At 31.7% G+C, this 22861-nt stretch overlaps 1 protein-coding gene across 1 annotated transcript in view; it reads right to left on the bottom strand.

Moving 5' to 3' along the window:
• Window positions 1–22861, bottom strand: part of UBA6 (ubiquitin like modifier activating enzyme 6) — a 60434-nt gene that overhangs the window by 26481 nt on the left and 11092 nt on the right. The window contains exons 5-16 of the mRNA XM_069456835.1: window positions 20059–20153; window positions 19471–19582; window positions 16587–16667; window positions 13642–13764; window positions 13332–13455; window positions 10080–10183; window positions 8750–8812; window positions 7904–7980; window positions 7179–7245; window positions 2323–2466; window positions 894–961; window positions 79–157 (exon numbers count right to left, since the gene is read on the bottom strand). Coding sequence (XP_069312936.1) covers window positions 79–157; window positions 894–961; window positions 2323–2466; window positions 7179–7245; window positions 7904–7980; window positions 8750–8812; window positions 10080–10183; window positions 13332–13455; window positions 13642–13764; window positions 16587–16667; window positions 19471–19582; window positions 20059–20153 — 1137 coding nt within the window. The remainder of the gene's footprint in view (window positions 1–78; window positions 158–893; window positions 962–2322; window positions 2467–7178; window positions 7246–7903; window positions 7981–8749; window positions 8813–10079; window positions 10184–13331; window positions 13456–13641; window positions 13765–16586; window positions 16668–19470; window positions 19583–20058; window positions 20154–22861) is intronic.

Raw genomic sequence — 22861 nt, 5'->3', positions numbered from 1 at the left:
ATATTTGTCTAACAAATTAACTCGATATACAATAGCAGTTTGCATATACTACTTAGTCCCACAATTATTCATACTTACTAAGAAGATATTCAAATTCTGTAGCTTCTGACATAAAGTATCTCCAATGCAGGCTCGTAAGGCATCATATCTATCTCCTCTGAAGAAAACAAGGTATACCAAGGAAACAGAAAGGCACAGAAAACATTAAGATTAGTTTCATTATGGTTAATATAAATTTAATGTTGTGCTTTAGAATAGAATGCTCTTTAAGAGTTTCCCCTAACCTATCAGATGAACTATCTTATTTGAAAAAGGGAAAGACCCCATAAAGAAATCAGTTTTCCCTTTTTTCCATTTGACTTAACAGGTAAGTCCAAATGATTTAAATGAAGGTGACTTTATTTAGAAAAAAATTTTTTCTAAGCCAGGTGATTTTAAGAAAAGTTCTTAAAAAAAGGTTATAGATGGCCTTTGGGGTTGTTGACCCACTTAAATTGAAGACACAGCTTTGGGTAATGTATATTTTAGGGAGAATGAATCTCTAAATTTTTGCAGATTCTCAAAGAGATTTATGACTCCAAAAGTTGAATAATGACTGATACAAATAAAGACTGCAGATGGCAATATTTTTCATTTAACATCATTACGGTATTTTGAATGCTAACCATTCTCATGGTATACAATTTAAAACTCTGTATTCATTACTTATAAAATAATAAAGAGACACAGCATTATGATACTTAAAATGACCCTTAAGTAGAGAAGAAATGACTGCAAAAGTAAATGAGTTAGAAGACAACATATATAAAACAAATGCATGTTTAGACAAAAACTTTTTCACTCTATGTGCCTCCTATACAACTAAGAAAAAGCAACAGAAATTTCAATATTACCGTGGGAGAAATTCTTCACATTCAGGTTTGCCTAGGAATTCGACAATATCTGCTGCTTCAAGATACAACTTAAAGTAGAAGATTAAAAACACAATTTATTATGTATAAAACTTAAATTCTTAACAAAAGAAGTTCTCTTCTATAATTATTTAATAATCAAGTGAAAAATGATGAAAATGCCAATTCAGAGCAAAATAATATATTAAAAATATAATTTTTAAAAATACTATACACAGTATTACATTCTTTCATTAAAACAATGGTAAAACCTCAAGAAACTATTAAAAGCTACATAATTTGATTTATGTCACTTAGTCATCCTAAAGATGATATATTCTAATTTCAAATCCAAGGAAATTTCATCTCCAAATCTATTTTTCATAACTACATAAAAACTTTGGAGGCCCCAATTTCAGCTACATCTGAATAAATAATTTGATTATTTTTTGAGAAGAAAGTACCTACTTTCTACTTATTTTCCAGCTTAGATTATATGTAATCTAAAACTATATACACTATAGGGAAAATGATCTAGTTTCCTACTTTCCACAATTTTAGCATTTTAAGAACTACCAATTAGTTTTAAGTTAATGAAAAAAAAAACTGACTCACTCTCATTTTCATTTAAGTAACTTACGTGGTTAAATTTGAACATGATCAAATGCTTATTTATTTAATCATAACAATATAGGATCTATATTAATAACAATATTTTATGTCTCATGATATTAACAGTCATATCTAAATCAAACTTTCACTAAAGTATTCTGTTTAAAATAAATCAAAGAATGGAGTAGCAAAATAACATTATGTGGGTACTTTTAAAAATGTAAGATGAATGTTATATTCAAAATTCTGAAGTGTTTCAAAAAAGAAAGTGCCCGAAGAGAGTGTCCTTTGATACTTTGATACCTTCTGTCAATTATTCCTTTTGGTAACAGAAATGAGGGTTTTTATTCCATTTTGTGATATTTTTACCCTATATTCCTGAAACCTGTACCATTCCTATGTTCTCCACCTTTAGATGTTTACACCTAGGAAGGGGAACTGAAGATTCATGATGGCAAAAGATTCTAAGGAACAAGTTCAAGAGTTCTGAGAGCCCAAGAATGCTAAGCTAATAGTACTAGAGAAAAACTAACTATACAGATAGAAAATTCATTCCCTTACTCTCACAGCTGAGAGAAATACATCTGAGAAAGCAACTTTGGGTTATATCTCAATAGCCTCAAAATACAATCCTGTTCATTTCAATTACAGAAATAAGTTTTAAAGGAATATTACTTGCATCTCTCTCATGCATCAAAAAATATTTTAAGGTTGTTTTCTTAATATATTAATTAATACTAGATAATAATACACAACACATTCATTTTATGAGTGGAGAATTCAACCTAAAATTTAAAAAATATTAAAATTCAGAACTAACCCACTGGCACAAAGGAGAAAACTTTCCTGTCACAGCTTTCAATACTTCTTGGCTGGCAACACCTCCTACTGCTGCAGCAAGCGGAGGTAAAAAGCCTTGAGCAGTCCAAGAGAGCCAATGCACAATGTCAGCATTTACTTCAGGCTGAAACACATGTCATGAAAGACAATAATATTAACAGTATTCACATAGTACACTTAAAATTTCAATGACTAAATGTGAGAATTATTAGAACTTAATTTCTAAAAAAGCTATTCACTTTCCCTAATAGCTTTTAAGTCAAAAATGTCCTAATCTCACGATAAAACACCCATTTGCACGTTACTTTTAGTAGTGTTTCTCTTTACCAATACCTGCCCATTTTTGCTTTCAGACTCTGTCAACCTAAAGCATCATTTAGAATTAACTAGAATATCTATCATTTACAGTCCTTCTTAAAGAACAATTTTGTGATGACAGTAATATTGACAAACAACCAGAATTAAAAAAAAATTAATGAAAACTACTACGGAAAAACTTTGAACCTAAGCTAAATAAAAATAAAATGATTCATAAAAAATAATAAGAAGCTATCAGTTTGTGCTGGAAGTGGTAAATAAAACTGCAATGAATGACACAATACATTGTTAAAAGATAAAGTTCACAAATACGTTTAAAAATTCAAATTATGTTACTAAAAATAAAATTAATTAGCATTACGAGGAAATACTGGATTTTGGAGCTATTGTTTTAGCACAATTTCTTATATATGAAAAAGATCTTTTCACCAGCTCTGGTATCTCTTTCTCTTCCTATTACTTAAACATCAGTAATCTTAATTTTAACCTTAAGCTTCAAGGAGGGCTCAATTAATCTCCTGAAATCCTCTGTAAACAATAGTTTTTGTAGATTTAGGAGCAAAGAGGGAGAGTTTCTATTATACTCTCAAAAATATCTGTGATACAAAAATGATAAATATCTACTCACTAATCCACTCCTCCATTTCAATTTTCTGTATCTCATTATTTTCAACTATTAAACACCAACCTCAACTCAGATAGATTATGATTTAAGTTGTGTCATTTTTGAATACAGAGATGTTGGTGGTGATAATAAACAATGATGAAAATGCTAATAGCAGTTAGTCTGAATGAGCAACTACTGTGCCAAGCTTTGTATTAAGCCCTTACATAATCTTCCAAATAATGCTAGGAAATATAATTTCTATTATACAAGAAAACTGAAACTTTGAAAGATTAATTAACTTATTCAAGATTTTATACCTAGTAAGCGGTGAAGCCAGGATCTACATCCAAAAGGACTAACTTCACAGCTTTATTCTCATCATTAGGTTACACTATCTGAAGTTCCTATTATTTTTTAGTAAATAAACAAACATCCAAATCTTGAAAAGTTTTGGTTACCCTAGGATATGGACAACAGCCTAAATCTGAATTTCCCCGCACAATCTCTCAAACACAGGCATAACTACAAGAAGAGAAATAGAAGTGACAGGGCTTTAGCATTGCTAGGAAATAGAGAATATTATAAACTTCAAATCATTTATAAGTGGAGAAACAGATATCAAACTCCAGCAGAGCTATCTCTGGACTTCACAGTACTACGAGCCTACACAGTGTAAAGTATGAAGAGGTCACATAAAAGAGAGTGAAAGGCCTAATGGTGACAAACCACAGTCAAAAGTATCCAAAGAAAAAGAAACTCCCACACTAAGTGCAAAAAATACTGAACAGAGGCAGGAAATCTGACACATCTCAGGCCTGGCTACAGCGAAAGAACTCTCTGAGAGAGAAAGATGTGAACAGAAAGAGGGAGACACCCTTTGATAAAGAAAGCTAAAGAGAGGGAAGTTAAGGATCTGGCAGAAATCAAAGAGACACACTAACAACAAGACATATCAAAATAAAAGCCATCCATTAAAGAAATTCCTCACTCTGAGAGAAGAGAATGTTATAAAAGTAGGAATCTAAAAAGCACCCTAAATCCTTACCCTTTCCAAAAAATAAGCACAAAAATCAGTAAAGCTGAATTAAGAAAAAAGCAGAAAATTAGAATCAAAACATTGCAGCTATTGAAAATTTCCTCCCAAACTAATCACAAGTCAGGTGAAATTTGTTGGAGTGAATTATATATTCTTAAAAAGCTCTTAGAGATGGAGGAAACAAACAACCAAAAATCACCTTCTATTAGGAATTTAAAAACTAAGAACAGAAATCATCCAATCTACCCCTCCAAATAAGGAAAGAAATAATTAATAAAACAAAATCTTAATCTACATACTGAAATGGGCTCACTGTGTATCTGAGAAAATTTACCAAATCATCAACTCAGAGATATAATCTGGTAAAACTATGAGATTTCACATATGAAGACAAAATATACAGAGCCTCAAGGCAGAAAGACCAGATTATTCGTAAGAGTAAAAAATTAGCTGGCATCTCATTTCTCAATAGCAAGATACAAAGTAAGATATCAGTGAAGAAAGTAAGATCCTAGAATTTTATATCCAGCCAAGCTTGTTTTCAAGTATGAAGGCCATAGAAAAAAATTTGAAGCATATAAAAACTCAAGGAATACTATAATCCTGAGTTCCTTCTACATTGTATAAACTCTAGACCAAACCTGATCTCAAGATTTAACATAAAAGTCACAATAATCAAGACAAGATAACATTGGCAAAAAGATATCAGTATGAAGATAGTAGAGAGTACAGAAACAGACCTACACATATATGGTCAATAAATTGCTGACAAAGATGCTTTCACATTTCACTAAGGAAAGAATAGTCTTTTCAACAAATGGGCTAGAATTATTGGACATTCATATACAAAACAATTAATCTTGCTCTGTATGTTGTACAGTATATAAAAATGAACTCGCAAAACTGTGCACAAAATTAGTATATAATCATGTATACTGATCTGTACTTTGCATTGTCATGTCTTGATCCATACTTTGCACAACATACAGAAATGAAATTATAAAATTACAAAATCATAATTCTTCTAGATGAAAACACAGAAAAGCTGTGTGATCCTGCGTTAAAAAAAATTCTTAGGACAAAAAGGCACAAACTGCAAAAAGAAAAACTGATAAATTGAACTTAAAGGGAATATTTGTAAAATATATATCTGATAAAGGACTCACATCCAAACATAAAGATATTGCTTTGGAATATTCACCAAAAAAAATAAAGATATATAAAGAACTTTCACAATAAGAAAATAAAAAACCTAATTAAAAAATAGGTGAAGATTTGTAAAGACAGTTTAATAAACAGATATGAATGGCAAATAAGCACCCTAAAAGATGTTCAAATTCATGGCCATTAGTGAAATGCAAATTGAAACAACAAGACACTACACACATTAAAATGGCTAAAATTAAACAGACAAAGTGTTAGATACAGAGTGTTAGATACAGAGCTACTGAAACTCTCATACATTTCTGGTGAGAATGCAAAATGGTACAGCTACTTTTTAAAACAGTTTGGCAGTTTCTTATAAAATTAAACATATACCTATCATATGACTCTGTAATATACTTCTAGATATCTACACAAGAGAAATGAAATATATGTTCACATCAAAATCTGTATACAAATATTTGTAGCACCTTTATTCATAACTGCTCAAGTTGAAAACAACACATATGTCCATTAACTGATAAAATGACAAACTGTGGTGTATCCTATAAAATGAAATACTACACAGCAATACAATGGAATGAACATGCAACAACATGGACAAAATTCAAATTCATTACACTTAATCAAAGAAGCCAGACTCAAAAGACTACATACTATATGATTCCATTTATATGACATTCTAAAAAAGACAAAACTATAGCAGCTGCCAGGGTTTGGTTGTGGGCTGAGGAGATGATTATAAAGAGGCATGAGAGAACTTTTTGGTGTTATGGAAATGTTTTATATCTTGATCGTGGTGGTGGATACATATCTGCACACTTTGAATTCATTGTGTACACTTGAATTATGCACAGATTTTTGTAAAAGGTAAAATTTACTTTATGTAAATTATACCTCAATAAGTCTAATAAATCCTTAATCACATCCTTCTGTTTAATCATAGACTTCAACAATCTATTTCTAGCTTTTCATATATTTTCTTTCTCTAACCACTAAATATACAATAAAAGATCTTTCATTTATGGCTAGTGAGTCACTGCTTTCAGTACATTTATTCTTTCTTTGTTTAATTATATACATATATGAGATCAAAGCTTCCTACTACTGATGTTAAGATTTTCATTTCCCCTTTATTTTTATTAAATAAGAACAAAATGAAAGAATTTTCAAATAATTATACAAACACTGCTATGTTGATAGATGCTTAAATGAAACTGTTGAGTGGCAGACACAGGCATCATAACATGAAAAAATCATTTTCTAGAAAACATATTCAAGCCATCTGATATGCAAAACACAATTAAGAGATGTGAATGCATAATGTATAAAAGAGGTGATTTACAGGAAAGCTGATGACTTATATGTAATGAGCTTAATTATGTTAACAAATTAAGTAAATGAGAACAGAATAAAAAAGGATACTAATACCAATAACAATAGCATCAGCAGCAAATAGTAATTACTATGTCACAAGGCATTCCAAGTGCTTTACAAAATTAAATCATTTAATGTTCATAACAACCCTATGAGGCAGGTTAACTGTATTTTACAGATTTATAAACTAAAGCAGAACAAAGCGAAATAACTTGCCTAATGTTACAGAGTAAATAAGTAGCAAAGCTGGGATTTGAAGGATAAGAGAATATTAATATTGAACATTTATATGTTACAAACAAATTTTTTGACAGCCATAACTATGAATATTCACCTTCTCTTCCAAGGTTTCACTTATAGTTCTTGCCAGTGTGAACAGTTCTTCTGAATCTTGTTGGCATCTGCGATTCAAAACAAAGCACCCTACTTCAATTTTCTCAATTGCCATAAACAGTAGGACATATTCAAAACTAAAATTTATGAAATAAAGAAAATGGAATTTTGCTAACAGGTTGCACAAAATGTTTCACCTACTTAAAGATAACTGGCTTACAGTTGTAAAACATAGCTGATAAAGGATTCACATCCAAATATGAAGATATTGCTTTAGAAAAGTCACCAAAAAAAAATAAAGATATACAAAGAACATACTTCAAGATCATACTCAATTAAGGACAGTATATAAATAAGATTTAGGTTTAAATATACAAAGCAAAAATGTTTTGCAACAGTACTCTGACCTAATAGAGTATAAAGTAAAAAAAAAAAATGGGTTAATAATTCAGTAATTCTTAGATTTTTTTTTTAAAGTTGTAGCATTTAAAGGGTTCAAAGTGGAAAAAATTCATGTTTAGTATGATTTCACTTTTGTAAACCAATCTCTCCACTCCCACCAGGAAAAAGGGCAGAAAGCCATAAGCAATGTTTATATAGTTTGGTGTGTATGTGCTGGTATTGCAGTTTCAAGGAGCTTAGCTACTTTAAAAAAAAAAAATTATAGTTTTTGAAATATTACTTTTAAAAAAAGGAAAATAGTTATTTTAAAACAAAAAACATTACCCAATATTTGGCTTGCGACTGTAATTCTCCTGAAACTGGTCCAAGGCAAGCAGAGCTGTGTGAATCTGTAAAGGTGCCTATTGAGAACATTAAAAATTGGCCAGTATTTACTGAGTGCTTGTATGTGCCAGGCACTGCGTTAAATACTTTTAAAGCACTATTTAATTTAATCTTCACAATAAACATATTAGCTTAATACCATTACTAACTCTATTTAACAGGTAAGAAAATCAAGGCTTAAAGAAGCTAAATGAGTTGACTTTAAGGCCATAAGGCTACATTTAAGCAATAGCTCCCAGTTTCAATTCCAGGTTGTGTGACTAGTGTTTACTAGGTTATCGATATGAAACCTGGAGTAGTATCAATCTAACAACAGTAAGAAAACATCTGTACAAGAACACGAAATTCCTTTTCCTTATTAATATTTACAAATTTGGAAACTGTTAATTCCTTCCTTATCATAAAATATATTTACCGTCACAAAATTATACCTAGTGATTTAAAGAAATAGAATATATGCTTAAGATTTTTTTTTTTTGGTAAGAAATATGTATTATATAGAACTCTACACGCTTGAGAAACTCTTTTAGTAAGGTCATCTTTGTATGAGTTATTGAAATCATCTTTTAATTATCTAAGCTAGCAAATCATTATAAAAGTAAAACTTTTTTCTATTATTCTAATATTTTTTTTCCATGACACAAATTCCCGTTTTTAATCCCTTGGAGTCAACTTTAGATATGTGAATACAACCTTTATTAAGAAAACCTGACAGCAAGGTATACACATGGTCACTCCATTTTAACTTTATAATCACTCTCTCAAACCTGCGAAGTGTTTATTTACCTCAGGATTGCTGAAATCTACAATAAGGTACTTTGGATGTTTTATTTGTCTCTCCAATGGTTCCTAAAAGAAAAAAAAATTATTACTTCAAAGCAAGGGAGTGATTACTTGACAAAATATACTGTTATATGTCAGTGCACTAAAAGCAATGGGGATCTCTCGAAGGTCTGAAATAAATGAGGTTAGCCTGATTATGTTTTAATTGAATATAAAATAGCTACCATTCTCCCTTATCTTATGACCAAATTAAAAAAAAGTTAAGTACAATAAAACAACATGCTCCACATAGTAAATTTGGGACCAATTAGTGAAAACATTTGCATACTCAAAAAATGTGTTTTAATAGAAAAGCTACCATATTTTTCTAACAAGTTATCAAGATTTGTTATGCCCGACAAGACTTGCATAGATACTCAAAGTTAAAATCTTTGTGGAGCAAAGAACACAAAGGCAAAACAAACAAAAACCCCAAACACAATCCCAAGACAGCCACTCAATCTGAAATTATTCGAGGCATAAACTATCTGATTAAAAACTGGGAATAGGGCACAAGAAGGTATGCCAGGACAGACCTGACTAGCTATACTAATTTAATTTATTGTTTTGTTCTAACTTTGGCTTACACAAAGCCTTGTACAGGATTATAGTATCAATAGTTGTTAATAATATTTCTGAAAAAGAAAAGGCAATCAAGCTAAAACTTTGAGAACTTGCAAGGGAAAACAGATGTGTAAGCTTAACTGAGAAGTAGCCTAAGTATGTAAGCAGTTCCAGACACAAGTAGTCTCTACATTCTCTCTGTACAGCTAATTACATTTTCCTTCCAGTGCCAAGAGTTTATAGGAATTATTTTACATTTGCAGCATATGTACTGCTTTTTGAAATTTATAAAATTAAATTAAATTTTTAAAATCTGGATTAACAAGTATAAGGAAATATTCCTTTTATTTTAAACAAATAATTGAATAATAAAGCAAAACAGCTCTTGCTAAATCTTTTGCAAATACATTAGTTTTATCTCTTGTCTTAGAAGGTAAATTATAAAGTATGATCAACTCTTTGATGATTAAAGAAGATATAGTTTCTTTGGGGTATACTCATATACCTTAACTATATGCATATGGTCGTCTAGCTATAGAAGATATGTCATTTTTTTGTTGATATCAGTTTATTTCCTTAAATTCCATTTTCCTCAAAGTGGGTGCAAATTAAAAAACAAAATCTGTTCAGCCTTTAAACTGTTAATTGAATATTTATTTTATTGTTTTTTTTCTCTTCTACCATTTTTTCCTGTGAAGAAATACTTTTTAAGCAGAAAAAAAGTACTTACAAAGCAAAATGTTTTAGGAGTCTTAACTTGGACAGCTATGCCTCCATGTAAATATGGTTCCAGTTCTGTAGTATCGCCAATACTAAAAGAAAATGGTGATACCACTAGAAGAAAGAAAATAAGAAAACCATTACATAGGAACACAGATAAATGTTAATTCTCCCTAATTTACAAAATTAAGGAGATTCTCAATAGTTTTTTTTTTTTAAATGGGTAGGTGGGAGGCATATGGGAAGCTAGACCAAGTATTTTTTCCAATGTGAAGTTTAGGACTTAAAAATAATCAAGAAAACTCAGAGAAAAAAAGAGTATTGAGAGGTATTCATTATTAGACATTAAACTTGATCATAAAGTTTCAGTACACTGATGCTAATTATACATAATAATAATTAATATATTAATAGTTTGGTGCTGGCTCATGAATAGACAAATGGAATAGATTAGAGAATTCAGAAATAGACCTAAGTACACATAGGACACAACAAAGGTGGCATCTCAAACCAGTGAGGAAAAGATCATATTATTCAATAAATATTTTGGGGAAAAAAGCTATCCAGGAAAATATCTGTTCCATGTGGATGGAAGTTTTAAATGTCAAAAAAATTTAAATGACAAAAATTTTTTAGATAAAAGAATGGGAGAAAAATTCCTTTAAAACCTTCCAGTGAGGAAGGCTTTTCTAAGTAACACTGAACATAAAAGCCATAACAGAAAAGATTGAACATTTTTATTATACAAACATAAAACAGAAAACTTCATGATAAAAACCCATCACAAGCAAAGTCAAAAGATAAATGTCAAACTAGGAAAATTATTTGCACATCACGTTTGAAAAACTGGCAAGTATGCCATATAAATCAGGAGTTCCTGAGAATGGTTAAGAAAATGATCAACAACTCAACAAAAAAACCAGCAAAGGACAGATGGTTCACATTAAAGGAAAAATAAATATTAAATAGCTCTAAAACCTAAGAAAAAGACACTCATCTCATTTATAATATGAAAAAGGCAAATTAAAATTATTTTCTGGCCGGGAACAGTGGCATGTGCCAGTAGTCCAAACTACTACAAAGGCTAAGGCAGGAGGACAGCTTGAATCCAGAAGTTTGAAACTGCAGTGCACTATATAATTGTACCTGTGGCTAGCCATTTAACTCCAACCTGGGCAACACAGCAAGACCCTGTCTCTTAAAAAAAAAAAAAAAAAAAATGCTCTGATAACATTTTCATCTATACCGTGAAATATTATATAGCCATGAAAGAAAACTTAAAGGAAAGAAAATGCTCTACAATTACTGATGTAAAAAGATCACCAAGATATTTTGTTTAATAAAAACGCAAAGGGCAGCACTATATATAATATGCTACCTTCTGTGTAAAAAAAAAAAAAAAAAAAAAAGCATAAGGAAACCCTGAAAGGATTTTCAATAAATTAAGAGCAGTGGTTACCTGTGGTAGGTGGATGAGAACTGAGGAGGTGGAGCCAAGGATGGGCAGAAAGCTTTTCTCTGTAAACATTTACTCTTTCTTATTTTTGAATCATTTGCTTATTGAAAGAGTTAAATTAAGAACAAGTAAGCCCCCCACAATATAATAAGACTTATATATTAAGTAGACAGAAAGCTCTATTACCTCTTCGCTGCTATTACCTCTAAAGAGGGCCAGGTCTGAAATAGGACTCATTTTTAACTCTACTTAAACATATGCTTATATATACATCTAGAATGTTTTTCACATTAACAGAAACCTACCTTAGAGAAGTACCAATTAATAAATGGTAAGGAAAAAAAACACCCTTCATTAACAGCCACTCTATTTAAGCATTCACCACCCCCACCACAAATAATTTTTGGTACAAAATGTGGGTTTTCTTTATGATCATTCTTTGATATCCAGTGGCTCCTCTTTATATAGGCAGCCTCGAGATTCTGATCCATCACCATAATCTACCACTGCATGGAACCCAAAATAACAAGTAATAATCCTAAATGATTCAGCTAGTCAATTTTCATAAAAACAGAAATAAATTCTTTAATATCAAGGATCTGAACCTGTATTTAAGATATCTGGCTGTAGTTGGGAAACAAAATCAAATAGTTTTGTTACCAAAGATGCTTAAATATGGATCCAAAGTTGTTTATAAAGAGTTTGTAATGGGAACTGATTTTTCCCTGTTACAAAATGTAAGGGAAGGATACATTTTGTAGTCATTAAAAAAAAAAAAGTAATTCCATTTACTAGTCTATACACTAAACACATAATTATATTTTCAATTGCCCTAAAGATACAACTGAATCGCTCTCTCCTAAACCGGTATAAACATGCCATACAGTTGAGTTACGAGTTGTCTAGTACTGTCTTTAACTCTTTTAAACATGGCCGGAAGAAAAATATAAACTATGCAGATTAATGCTGCTATAAATTCAATACCTCTAACTTCCAATGGGCACTATATGATGCCTGATAATCTTTCCATTTTTAAAATACCCACTTTCCTTAAACTTCTGGCTGTGGTACCTTTCATTGTTTTTTGGACAATGATCTCACATTAGTCCAATGAAAAAAACAGATTCCTTGACAACAAACATGCCTGCAGTCACAATCATTTATCTCTTTTATTCAAGCCACTGAACAAGAAGATATAACCAACCAACATCTAGAAATCTGAATACTTCATTGCCACCTCATCCGACAAGTCTAAACTATGTTCATTATCTTTTCTCCAAAATCTACTCCCTTTCTTGTACTCTTTAAGTGAGTAAGATGACCATGAAGGCATCTTTGCTCACTTATTGTATGTAATTACAAAGTTTGCTACTAAATGTCTTAAAATTAAGACTCTTATGATCTCAATTCTCACTGTCAGTCAGCCCTGCCATATTATACTACTTGTAGTTCCTTGAGTTCTGTCTTGCATCTGAGCCTTTTCTGTTTGTCTCTGCATGGAATACTCTTTTTCAACAACTTCCTAAGCCAACGCAACCTTCAGATTTTAATCAAGACACATTGTTCCACTGCTGCTGTCACCAAACTGGGTGGGTTTCTTGTTAAATTTAGAGTTCCCAGAATGCCTGTACTCTCTTAATTTTATAACTGTTTAACAATGTCTTCACTTGGATTCAATGTTTTGAGGCCAAGAACTATAGATCATGTCTGTCTGAGTTGATGTTGTGCTCCCAACAGTAACTATAGTGTCTGAATTAAAAATATGCTGCATAAGTGTGAATAAACTAATAAAACACATAAATTTACCAGTTATTTGTTGTGTAGATCCATTTAAACCTGTCATTCCATTAATTTCTCGAAACGTTATGAATTGTCCTGTCTCAAGTTTGTGAGGATGATTTTCAAGGCAAGTGACAATGCCAGGATTAGCCTAAAAAAAAAAAGAGTAGAAAACAAATTCATGTACTCTTCCAAATCTTACACAAAAAAGACAAAGTTATAAAATTCTCAAAACCAAATTTCTAAGCCATTCTTCTACATTAGTAAAAGCAAGCTTTTAAAGAACTGTCACAAAATAATTATCAAATTATTACTATTTTTCATTAAATAATCATACTTGCGTTATGTTTGAAATGAAAATTTCTTTTGGTTCTTCTCCTGTTGTATCTAAAACTTCAAATTCATCACCGAAATCACAAAACAACCGTGACCAAATTCCATGTATATCTGCACTGATGAACTATGAAACAGCAAAAACAAGTTCAAGCTTATTTATTTTTATAAAGAAAGAAAAAAAAAAAACAGCTCAACTATCTCAGGCTCTTTTATGACAATTTTATTTGTAATTAAGTATATCCTTTATAATATAAAGTGAATTATGAACAAGATAAATTGCAGACTGTTTTAGAGATCAAAGAGTTTGGTATTTGGTAAACACATATCTAGTGTAACAAAATCAAAACTGATCAGTGTATGATTATACATTCTATAATTTTTAAATAACTAAAATCCTGGCTTTGTCATAAATTCAAGCACAACTAATAAGAAACAGATATCTTGGTTTGACAGTCAAGCAGTGACTTTTTACTTGTTATTTTAGAAAAGAGGAGAGTAAATGGAAAATAGAACAGAGCTATTTGAGAGCTAAATGAGAGCAGAATTGACAGAAAAAGAGCTGAGAAACCAACAGTGCAAAGTCATGAAAGGTAAAAATTAAATTCTTAAACACAATCATAAATGTTTTATTAAAAACAATTTTTATAAAACATACATTATTTCCATTCCACGAATTTGTAAAGAAATTGTTTTTGTGCTTAAAGCTATTTTTAGGGGTACTGCTAATAAAGAGAAATCTTTATTCTGTAATGCATCCAATCCTATATAAAGTAATATTTTTCTAACAAAATTAAGTATATTGATACTTTGATATAAGAACATATCTCAATAAAATAATTTATAACCCCAATTATACAGCAGTGAGATGGCTAATGGAAGACTACCTCCCACTTCATCATGTATTGCCTCTGGTGATCAAATGGGCACTTAAGCATTTTTTTATGAAACAAAACTGAGTATCTTTAAGTTTAAAAGCTATAAATTCCAAGATAATTTCTTTCTTTCCAAAATAACTCTAAAGTATAGATATATCTATATCAATTACATAAACAAAGATTTTAATTTGTAACCTAGCATAATTATTTTATAAAACTTCTGTGCCCTGTTGTAAATTAACTGACTGTTCTGTCTTATTCACATGCTTAAATTGTAAAACATAGCATAAATGCTCTACAGAGTATAAATATGTTATGTAAATACCACAATCCAAAAATTTTCAGCACACCTGTATCATACAGTATGATTCTAGCTTAGCACCTAGCTCAAAGGAATAAACATCTTTTTCTTTTTTCAAAAGGAACAATGATCCCCAAAACAAAAGAGGTGGAGTTAGTAACATGCATTCAATTACAAGGGAAGAACCAGGATTTTTGTCATCTAAACCTCTTCCCAATATCTCCACCACCTAATTATGCCGGACAAAAATCTAGGAGTCTTTTGGATCACTCTTTCCTTCCCAATTCACATTCATCCATCCACAAGTTCTGTTAGCCCAAAAAGGCTACAAAACATACCTAAAATTCAATGATTTCTCACTATCTCTACTTCCAACTCTTTTGTCTAAGACACCAGCATCTCCCAGCAGGGCTACTGCAATAGCTCCTAACTGCTCTAGCTGCTTCTACTCTACCCTTAAAATCCAACAGTTCTCTTTCTTTTGGATCTCTTTCATGACTCCTTCACACTCTTAAAAATTACTGAGGATCCAAAAAGCTCTTGGTTTGGAGAAGTACGTAGAGGGCCATATATATCTTATAGGATCTTTGAGGATATTTGAGTTTTAGGCCCATGAGTTTTGATCTGATTTATATTTTTAAAGGATCATTCTGGGTTGCTGTAAGGAGAATAGACTATAGCTCTAGTTTATGTGAGTTATAGTTATCGATATTTACTGTGTTAGAAATTAAAACTGAGAAAAATTTAAATCACAAGAATATTCAAACATGTACTCCATTAGCTGTTGGAACAATGATACCACCACACATCATAAAGACTCTGGAAAACTTCACTGTGCCCCATAAGAGAATCAGAGTGAAAAAGGTAAATAACTAATAACATCTTAGTAATAGGAAAACAGTTTGACTATGCAGATCCCTGAGAAGTCTCAGGGACGCTTAGTGTCCTCGGACCACACTTTGAAAACCACTGCTATAGGCTATACCCTCTACCTACTTCTCCAAGCCTAATCTTCTGTGTACTCCTAGTATCCTCTTTTTTTTTACCTAGCTCCATTTTGGTCCTGCTTGCCTCTTGCTGTTCCTCAAGCACATCAAACTTCACTGGCAGGCCTTTATGCTTGCCGATCCCCCAGCTTTGAATGCTCTGTCTCAGATCCCTATATAGCTGTTTTTTTCTCATTATTCAGGGCTCTATTCAAATGTCATCTCCAAAGAGAGGACGACTTCCCTGACCTTCTAATCTGAAAGAACAAGCACTGGCCCCTCTGCCAACATCATGCAGATACTGTTCTCTATTCACATTTTTTTTCTTCACGGGACCTGGAACTATTTGAAATCATGTATTTTTTTTTTTTATTGAAATCATGTATATGTTCCCTAACAGAAGGTAATTTTCATGAGTAAAAAAATTTGTCCTGTTCACTGATGTATTCCTAGTGCCTAGAACTGTATTGACTATATAGATGTTCAATGAATATTCATTAAATGAACCAATGAACCTCTTGAACACCACCATCATATCATGTTTAAAATAAGATGATGAATTCAATGTTTATCATCCTTTCCAGGAAAATTTGGTAATTTGCTTATAAACCAAACTTAGATCCTAGTTTTAAAAACAGGAAATATACCAAAATTAAAGAGAAAAATCTTATTCTAATTGTCCTCATGTAAAAAAAGTTTCTTGTATATCTCACTGAAAAGGTACAAATACTATTAGTGAAAGTGTTCTTCCTGTGGTTAACTACATGTCATTATTAAACATTACCTTAATTGGAGGGCAATGAGAACGGCAAAAGTCATTGATCTTCTTCTGCAATGGAAGTTTGACCTCAGTCAATACTACACACTGTTGAGAATACAAGAAATTGAAGATCAGAAAATACACAATTATTTTGGTAATATACAACAATCAGAAGCACATCAGTTTGCATTATGGAAAAGATATATTGTTACCCTTGTAAAAAATTATTATCCTATGGCATTCCATTCTAAGGTTAGTATCTTCAAAAGTACAGAACAGCAAAAGTAAAAGTAACATATACAGGGGAAAACCTGCCCACATTAAATCCAAAAACTGTCAAAGCCTTCACAATCAGAAGCAAACCCGAATATCCTATATGGTATTTATAGACTCCAAATGGTTACAGATTTATTTGTTACTGTCATGGAAAAACTAACCTAGCCACCAGTGTATTATTTTCATGCTAGCTTAAAGGGATGACAATTACATTTTTAAGAGATACATAAAGTACAAGACCATGTCTAGGTGTGGATTTAGTTTTATTATCTAGAATTGGTGTGCTTCTTGTAGGGAGACGTTCCTCCATGGGTCTCTTACTCTATACATGTCTCATCGGGTTTGTTATTAATGCAAGGCCCCAACTACTCTTTATTCAGGGCCATCACTCAGGATTATATTTGTTGTGAAAAACTTGTGGGATGAAGGACTTCCTCTTATCTTCCTCAGGGACAAAGAGAAGGCTTATTTACTGCTTGCTATAAAAGAGCAGATTCCTCAAGCTCAGTGTTCTCTAAAGCAACCCACTACGTGTACAGGCATCCATTGAGCCTTCTGTGTTACACCAGTGGGACTTGAAAGGGAGGGAAGGGAAGAGGAAATGCAATTAACACCCATATTTTTTGCTATGCACTAATAAAGTCCTTGGTCTCTGACCCAGGAAATCTCATCTTTTCTGTATCAGTGAAAGAGTAACAGGCTAACTTAATAGTTTGCAAATAATATAAAATCAAACACTAGACCCAATGTACTTTTAAACTGATTTGTGTTTTATCAATGCTAGAAAATTCTCAGTCATTTCTTTGAATACTATTTTTTCCTAATGCTCTTTCTAGAAATCCAACCTCATAAAATTGGATCTTTCATTCAAGTTCTCATTTCTTTTAATCTCTCATTCATAGTTTCTGATTTTCATGTGCTGTAGTCTTAATTTCCTCAGATCTTTGAATTCACTAATGCTTATTCCAGCTGTATCTATCCACTGTCTCATCTATACACTGAATTTTAATTTTTAAGACTTTATTTTCATTTCCAAAAGTTATACTTGGTTTATCACATATGCCTAGTCTTTTTCAATAATGTCTTATTTTTATGTTATATATTTAATTCTTTAAGATTTGGTCATTTTGAACATCTGTATTTTATAATCTTTAAACAATAATCCTGTTCCCTGAAATTCTTGGAGGTTTAATTGTAGTTTATTATATCCACTGACTCTTGATCATGTTTAACTGCTTTTTCCTATCGTATTATTTTGGATTGTGAACTCAAAGGGACTTCATATATTAGAATACACCATGGCCTAGTTGAGGGCATATTTCTCTAAATTTGTTTAGCTTTGTTTCTGTCTAGCATTCTAGGGTATGGCCACTATGGTACTACTTCTTAGCTTGGGAATTTCCAGACCACAAAGGATCATAAAGTTGATCTCCAAACCTAGAAGGGGGCAGGCCTATGGTCATGAATTCCCAGGGAAGACCTTTATTTTTCATCCAGAGCTCAGAGAAAACAGACACACTTTTTATTCTGATGGGCAGATTATTCTTGTCCTCCCTTTCACTGTTGGTGTAGTTCTCTAGGGTTCCAGCTTTACAAAGAGAGGAGGGTCTCAATTCCTTTTCTCTAGTTCATAAAGTCCTAGGTTGGCATCTTCTGTTTCTGTGACCATTAATTCCCAAGAACCTTGGCTACTGTGACAGGAAAGCTCTGTCCCTGAGAGTGATGACAGAAAATAGTTAACTATCTTTTAGTTACCTGTTCATTATGGCCTCTGAGTACTTCTCTTTATTATTTTGAACTCAGTCATTTAGAAAGAAGTCTGTTTAGCAATTCTAGGTGCTTTGTAGCAGGATGGATTTTAAGTTATTTAGTACAGAATGGAAGTCTACACTGATTTTTAAATGGATAACAACATAATTTTATCGCAGGAAAAAAAAATCAGTGTCAACCTAGTCACTTCTAGAACACTGAAGGTGTTGGGAATTTTTGTTGTTATTTAAGGAATTGTGACCTATAAATAGATTGAACTACTGATCCTTGTATTTCACTTCACTGTAATTGTATTATTTGCCACGGCTTTAGAAAGAGCAGAGTGTACTTTCCCACTCCTTGACTTTGGGCTTGACAATGTAACTTGCTTTGGCCAATGGTATGTTAATGGAAGTAACACAGAGGCTTGAAATGTGCTTGAGTGGTTAGACTTTCCTTTGTGTGTTTCTGCTACTGCCATGAAAACATGACCTGGGTAGCCGCCTGGTCACAAAAGAAAGACATGTGAAGCAGAATTCAGACTTCGAAGTTTAGTCCAAGCTGAGTTCGGCATAGGAACCCCAAATGACATGCAGGTACATAAGAAAGAAATAAATGCATGTTGCTATAAACCACATAGTTTTGGGTAGTTTTTAATGCATATTACGGTGAAAACACTTAACTGATATAACTGCTTTATCAGTAGTTCCTAGGCCCCTTCCTTAAAATGGAGAATTCGAAAGGCATTATTCTAATAAAATTCTAACTTGAAATTTTTTGTTCTGTTCCTCAAAAACTAGGTTAAATTAGTTATACCATATCAATACTTAACGAAATGCCTTGGAATCTGTCAATAACATTTAATACAAAACGGAATACTAACCTGGTATTTATCTAAGAAGGACAGTTCTGTGGTCTCATTGAAAGGAACAGAAGATGATGTCACATGAACGTATGGATTTAGTTCAGCAATATGTTGAAGTACAGCTTCAGCCCTAAAAAAATAAATAACCTCCACTATTCTTTTGTTCAATATACTCAATCTCCTAAAGTTGGACACTTTAATAACATCAGAGGAACCTCACATGCTATGAAATTTCAATAGAAACTTGAACTGTAGAAGAAACCAAGACTTCTTTATCTTTACAGGTAAATAAATGATCTTGAGATGTACTATCATATTCCACAGTAAGCCACACAGTCTTAACAGTTCCAAGTTTCTCAGGTTTCTTAAAAATTCAGCAATATTAAAGAGCTTCTTTAATAAATTCAAAGAAATTCATTTCTAGGCCCCTGAAAATACATAAATGTATCCAAAATTTGACAAGTAAAAAGAAATAAGCATATACCAATTTACGGTAGTATTAATTTATGGTGATGAGTTAAACACTGGTGTTCTAAATATAGAAAATATTCTAAGTAATTGAGGAAGTAAAATAAAAAATATCATAATACATCAAAATATCTTCACCTGTTTCTTTTATTAACAACATCATCTTCACAAAGAAAGAAGTTGGTTCCTAGATCCCATGCTTGGCATTTTTCTGTATCATGAATTGTAAGTGCCTTCAAAAAAGACGAAAGTATTGGGTGAAGTCAGGAGTAAGACAAGGATGCTCACTATCTCTGATACTGTTTACACTGTATTGGAAATACTGTTCTGTGTAATTAGACAAAGTAATTAAAGGCATTATAATTGGAAAGGATATAAAACTAGATATATATGCAAATGGTGTGATTATATACATCTGGAAACCCCATTAAATTGATGAAACAAATATTCTAAACATTAAGAAAATCAACATATGAAAATCCAGAAAATTTACATAAACAAACACTTAAAAATACTCCATGTTCCAAGTAAAAAAGATAATTGACAAACTAGGAAAAAAACTTGTAGCTTATATCACAGGCCACAGACCTTATAGAAACAGGGGTAAGATATTATGAACAGGGAGTATAATGAAAAAGAAAGGTACAAGGCCCTTGAAAATATGTAAGGATGTTCAATCTTGCTCAGGAATGAAATATCTTTTCTCACTTGCTAGACTGGCATAAATCCAAAAGTTTGACAACATACTCTATTGAAGAGTGTGAGATGCATCAGCCACTTTCATACATTACTGATGGGAATGTGAAGTGGCTCAACCTCAATGGAAAGAAATCTGTCAACGCTAGCAAAAAGACATACACATTATCCTTTGACACAGCAATCCCACTTTTAGGGATCTATCCCAAAGACATGCTGAGAAAAATACAAAAAGACATATGTGGGTATTACATGCAGCACTATTTATAATAGTAAAAGATGAAACAATAAAAATATCTACCAGTGGGGAACTAGGTATAATATATACATCTATAAAATGTATAACCATGCAATAATTAAAAAAACAATGAAATCTATATTTATCACTATGGAGCAATCTCTAGGATATGCTATTAAATGATAAAAAGCAAGGTGAAAAAAAGTACAGTACTTTATCTAGGAAAGGCAGGAGAAGATAAATACATACACACACACATAAACAGATATGCAAGTGTGTATGTATTTGCTTATATTTAAAAACCAATGAAGAAAAAAACAAATTTAAAAAGGGGTACCTAATAAGTAAAGGAGGAAACAGAGTAGTGAGAAGCTAGACTTACCTTAAAAAAATTTGTTTTTATGAATCTAACTTAAATCATATAAATGTCATATAATGTAAAACTAAATTAAATTTTAAAAAAAAGCAGCTGAATGCAGTGGCTCATGCCTATAATCTCAGCACTTTGAGAGGCTGAGGCAAGAGGATCACCTGAATCCAGGAGTTTGAGACCAGCTTGGGCAACATAGCAGGACCCTGTCTCTACAAAAAAATTTAAAAATTAGCCAAGCATGGGGGCATATGCCTGTAGTCCCAGCTACCTCTGAGGCTGAGGTGGGAGGATCGCTTGAGCCTAATTTTGGAGGTTGCAGTAAGCTATGATCAGGCCACTGCACTCCAGCCTGGGTGACAAAGTGAGACACAGTCTTTTAAAAAAAAAAAAAAAAAAAAAATCCTAAAAATCCAAAGCAAAATGAATAAATGGACCAAATTGTTTATTGAGTTTGCTTCACAACTATCCAGAGGAATTACTTAAAGTGACTTAAAAAAAAGCAGTTAATTACTTTGCCAAATCCAGGTGGGATAAGAAAAAAAAAAAGATAATACAAATCTTAAATAATTCTCAGTAATACACTGTTATTAATAATATTGAAATTGGTGTTCTGAAACTATGTCATAAAGGTAAAACATAACATAGAATAAAGCAAATAAGTATTTAAATTAATATCATCAGGAACCAAGACACTTACAGTAAGGGAAAAAAAGATACAAATATAAAATCAAAGAGGTAAAAATCCTATAATACAAGATGTGAATTATAAATTTTAGTAATATTAAAATGTAGTAATTTAAAAATAGTACATATTAAATTTTAAATATTAAAATTCAGTAAAATTATAGTAATAAACATTTGGAACATTTATAATCCTAAACTTGAAAATCAGAAATTTCAGTATTTACTCTTTAAGAGTGTTCTAGGTCTGTCCACCAAAAACACTTTATAAACAGTGACAAAGACTACTGGAGTTCTGTCAAAAGGACTCAAAAACTTGAAAAAGATTCAAATAACCAATGATGGACCAATTTGAGCATCAATGAAAATAACAACTGTAATGAACCAAAACACAAAAATATGTTTAAATCTATGAGTTTATCATGATGTACATACATGTGTATACAAGTTCAATGGTCACTGTTGGGGAATGATAGAACTACTGATTTTGAAAACTGGTGAATAAAAGGGGAAAAATTAAGTATTTATTCTGCCTTTCATACATGTGCAATCTATACTTTTGTGAAACCAAGTGATGAATGGAAAACTTTCTTTCTAAAATATTATTCCAACTAATAAGTGAGGAAAGAATGACAGACTATCATTGTAGCCTCTAATGAAATAATGAATCTAGGCAACCATCATCAATGACCAATAATACTCACAAAAAGAGGGACAATAGAACATTATTGTTTCCTGATGGGGGAACAGTATCAGCTATGAAGTAGTCTTGATGAAAGAATCAATTCTGATTCTCTGGATATAACTATCAGTTTACAGGAAATACAGGAGTAGAGGTACATACAACAAAACTACTAGTTTATAGGAAACACAGGGGTAGAGGTATATGGGACAAACGACTGGTCTCTTTAACAAATAATCTTCAAGGAAAAAATAAAAACAGGGAAGGGAAA

Source organism: Eulemur rufifrons, chromosome 24 (genome assembly GCF_041146395.1).
Source record: "Eulemur rufifrons isolate Redbay chromosome 24, OSU_ERuf_1, whole genome shotgun sequence".
Lineage (NCBI taxonomy): Eukaryota > Metazoa > Chordata > Mammalia > Primates > Lemuridae > Eulemur > Eulemur rufifrons.
This window is presented reverse-complemented; position numbering and strand designations above follow the sequence as displayed.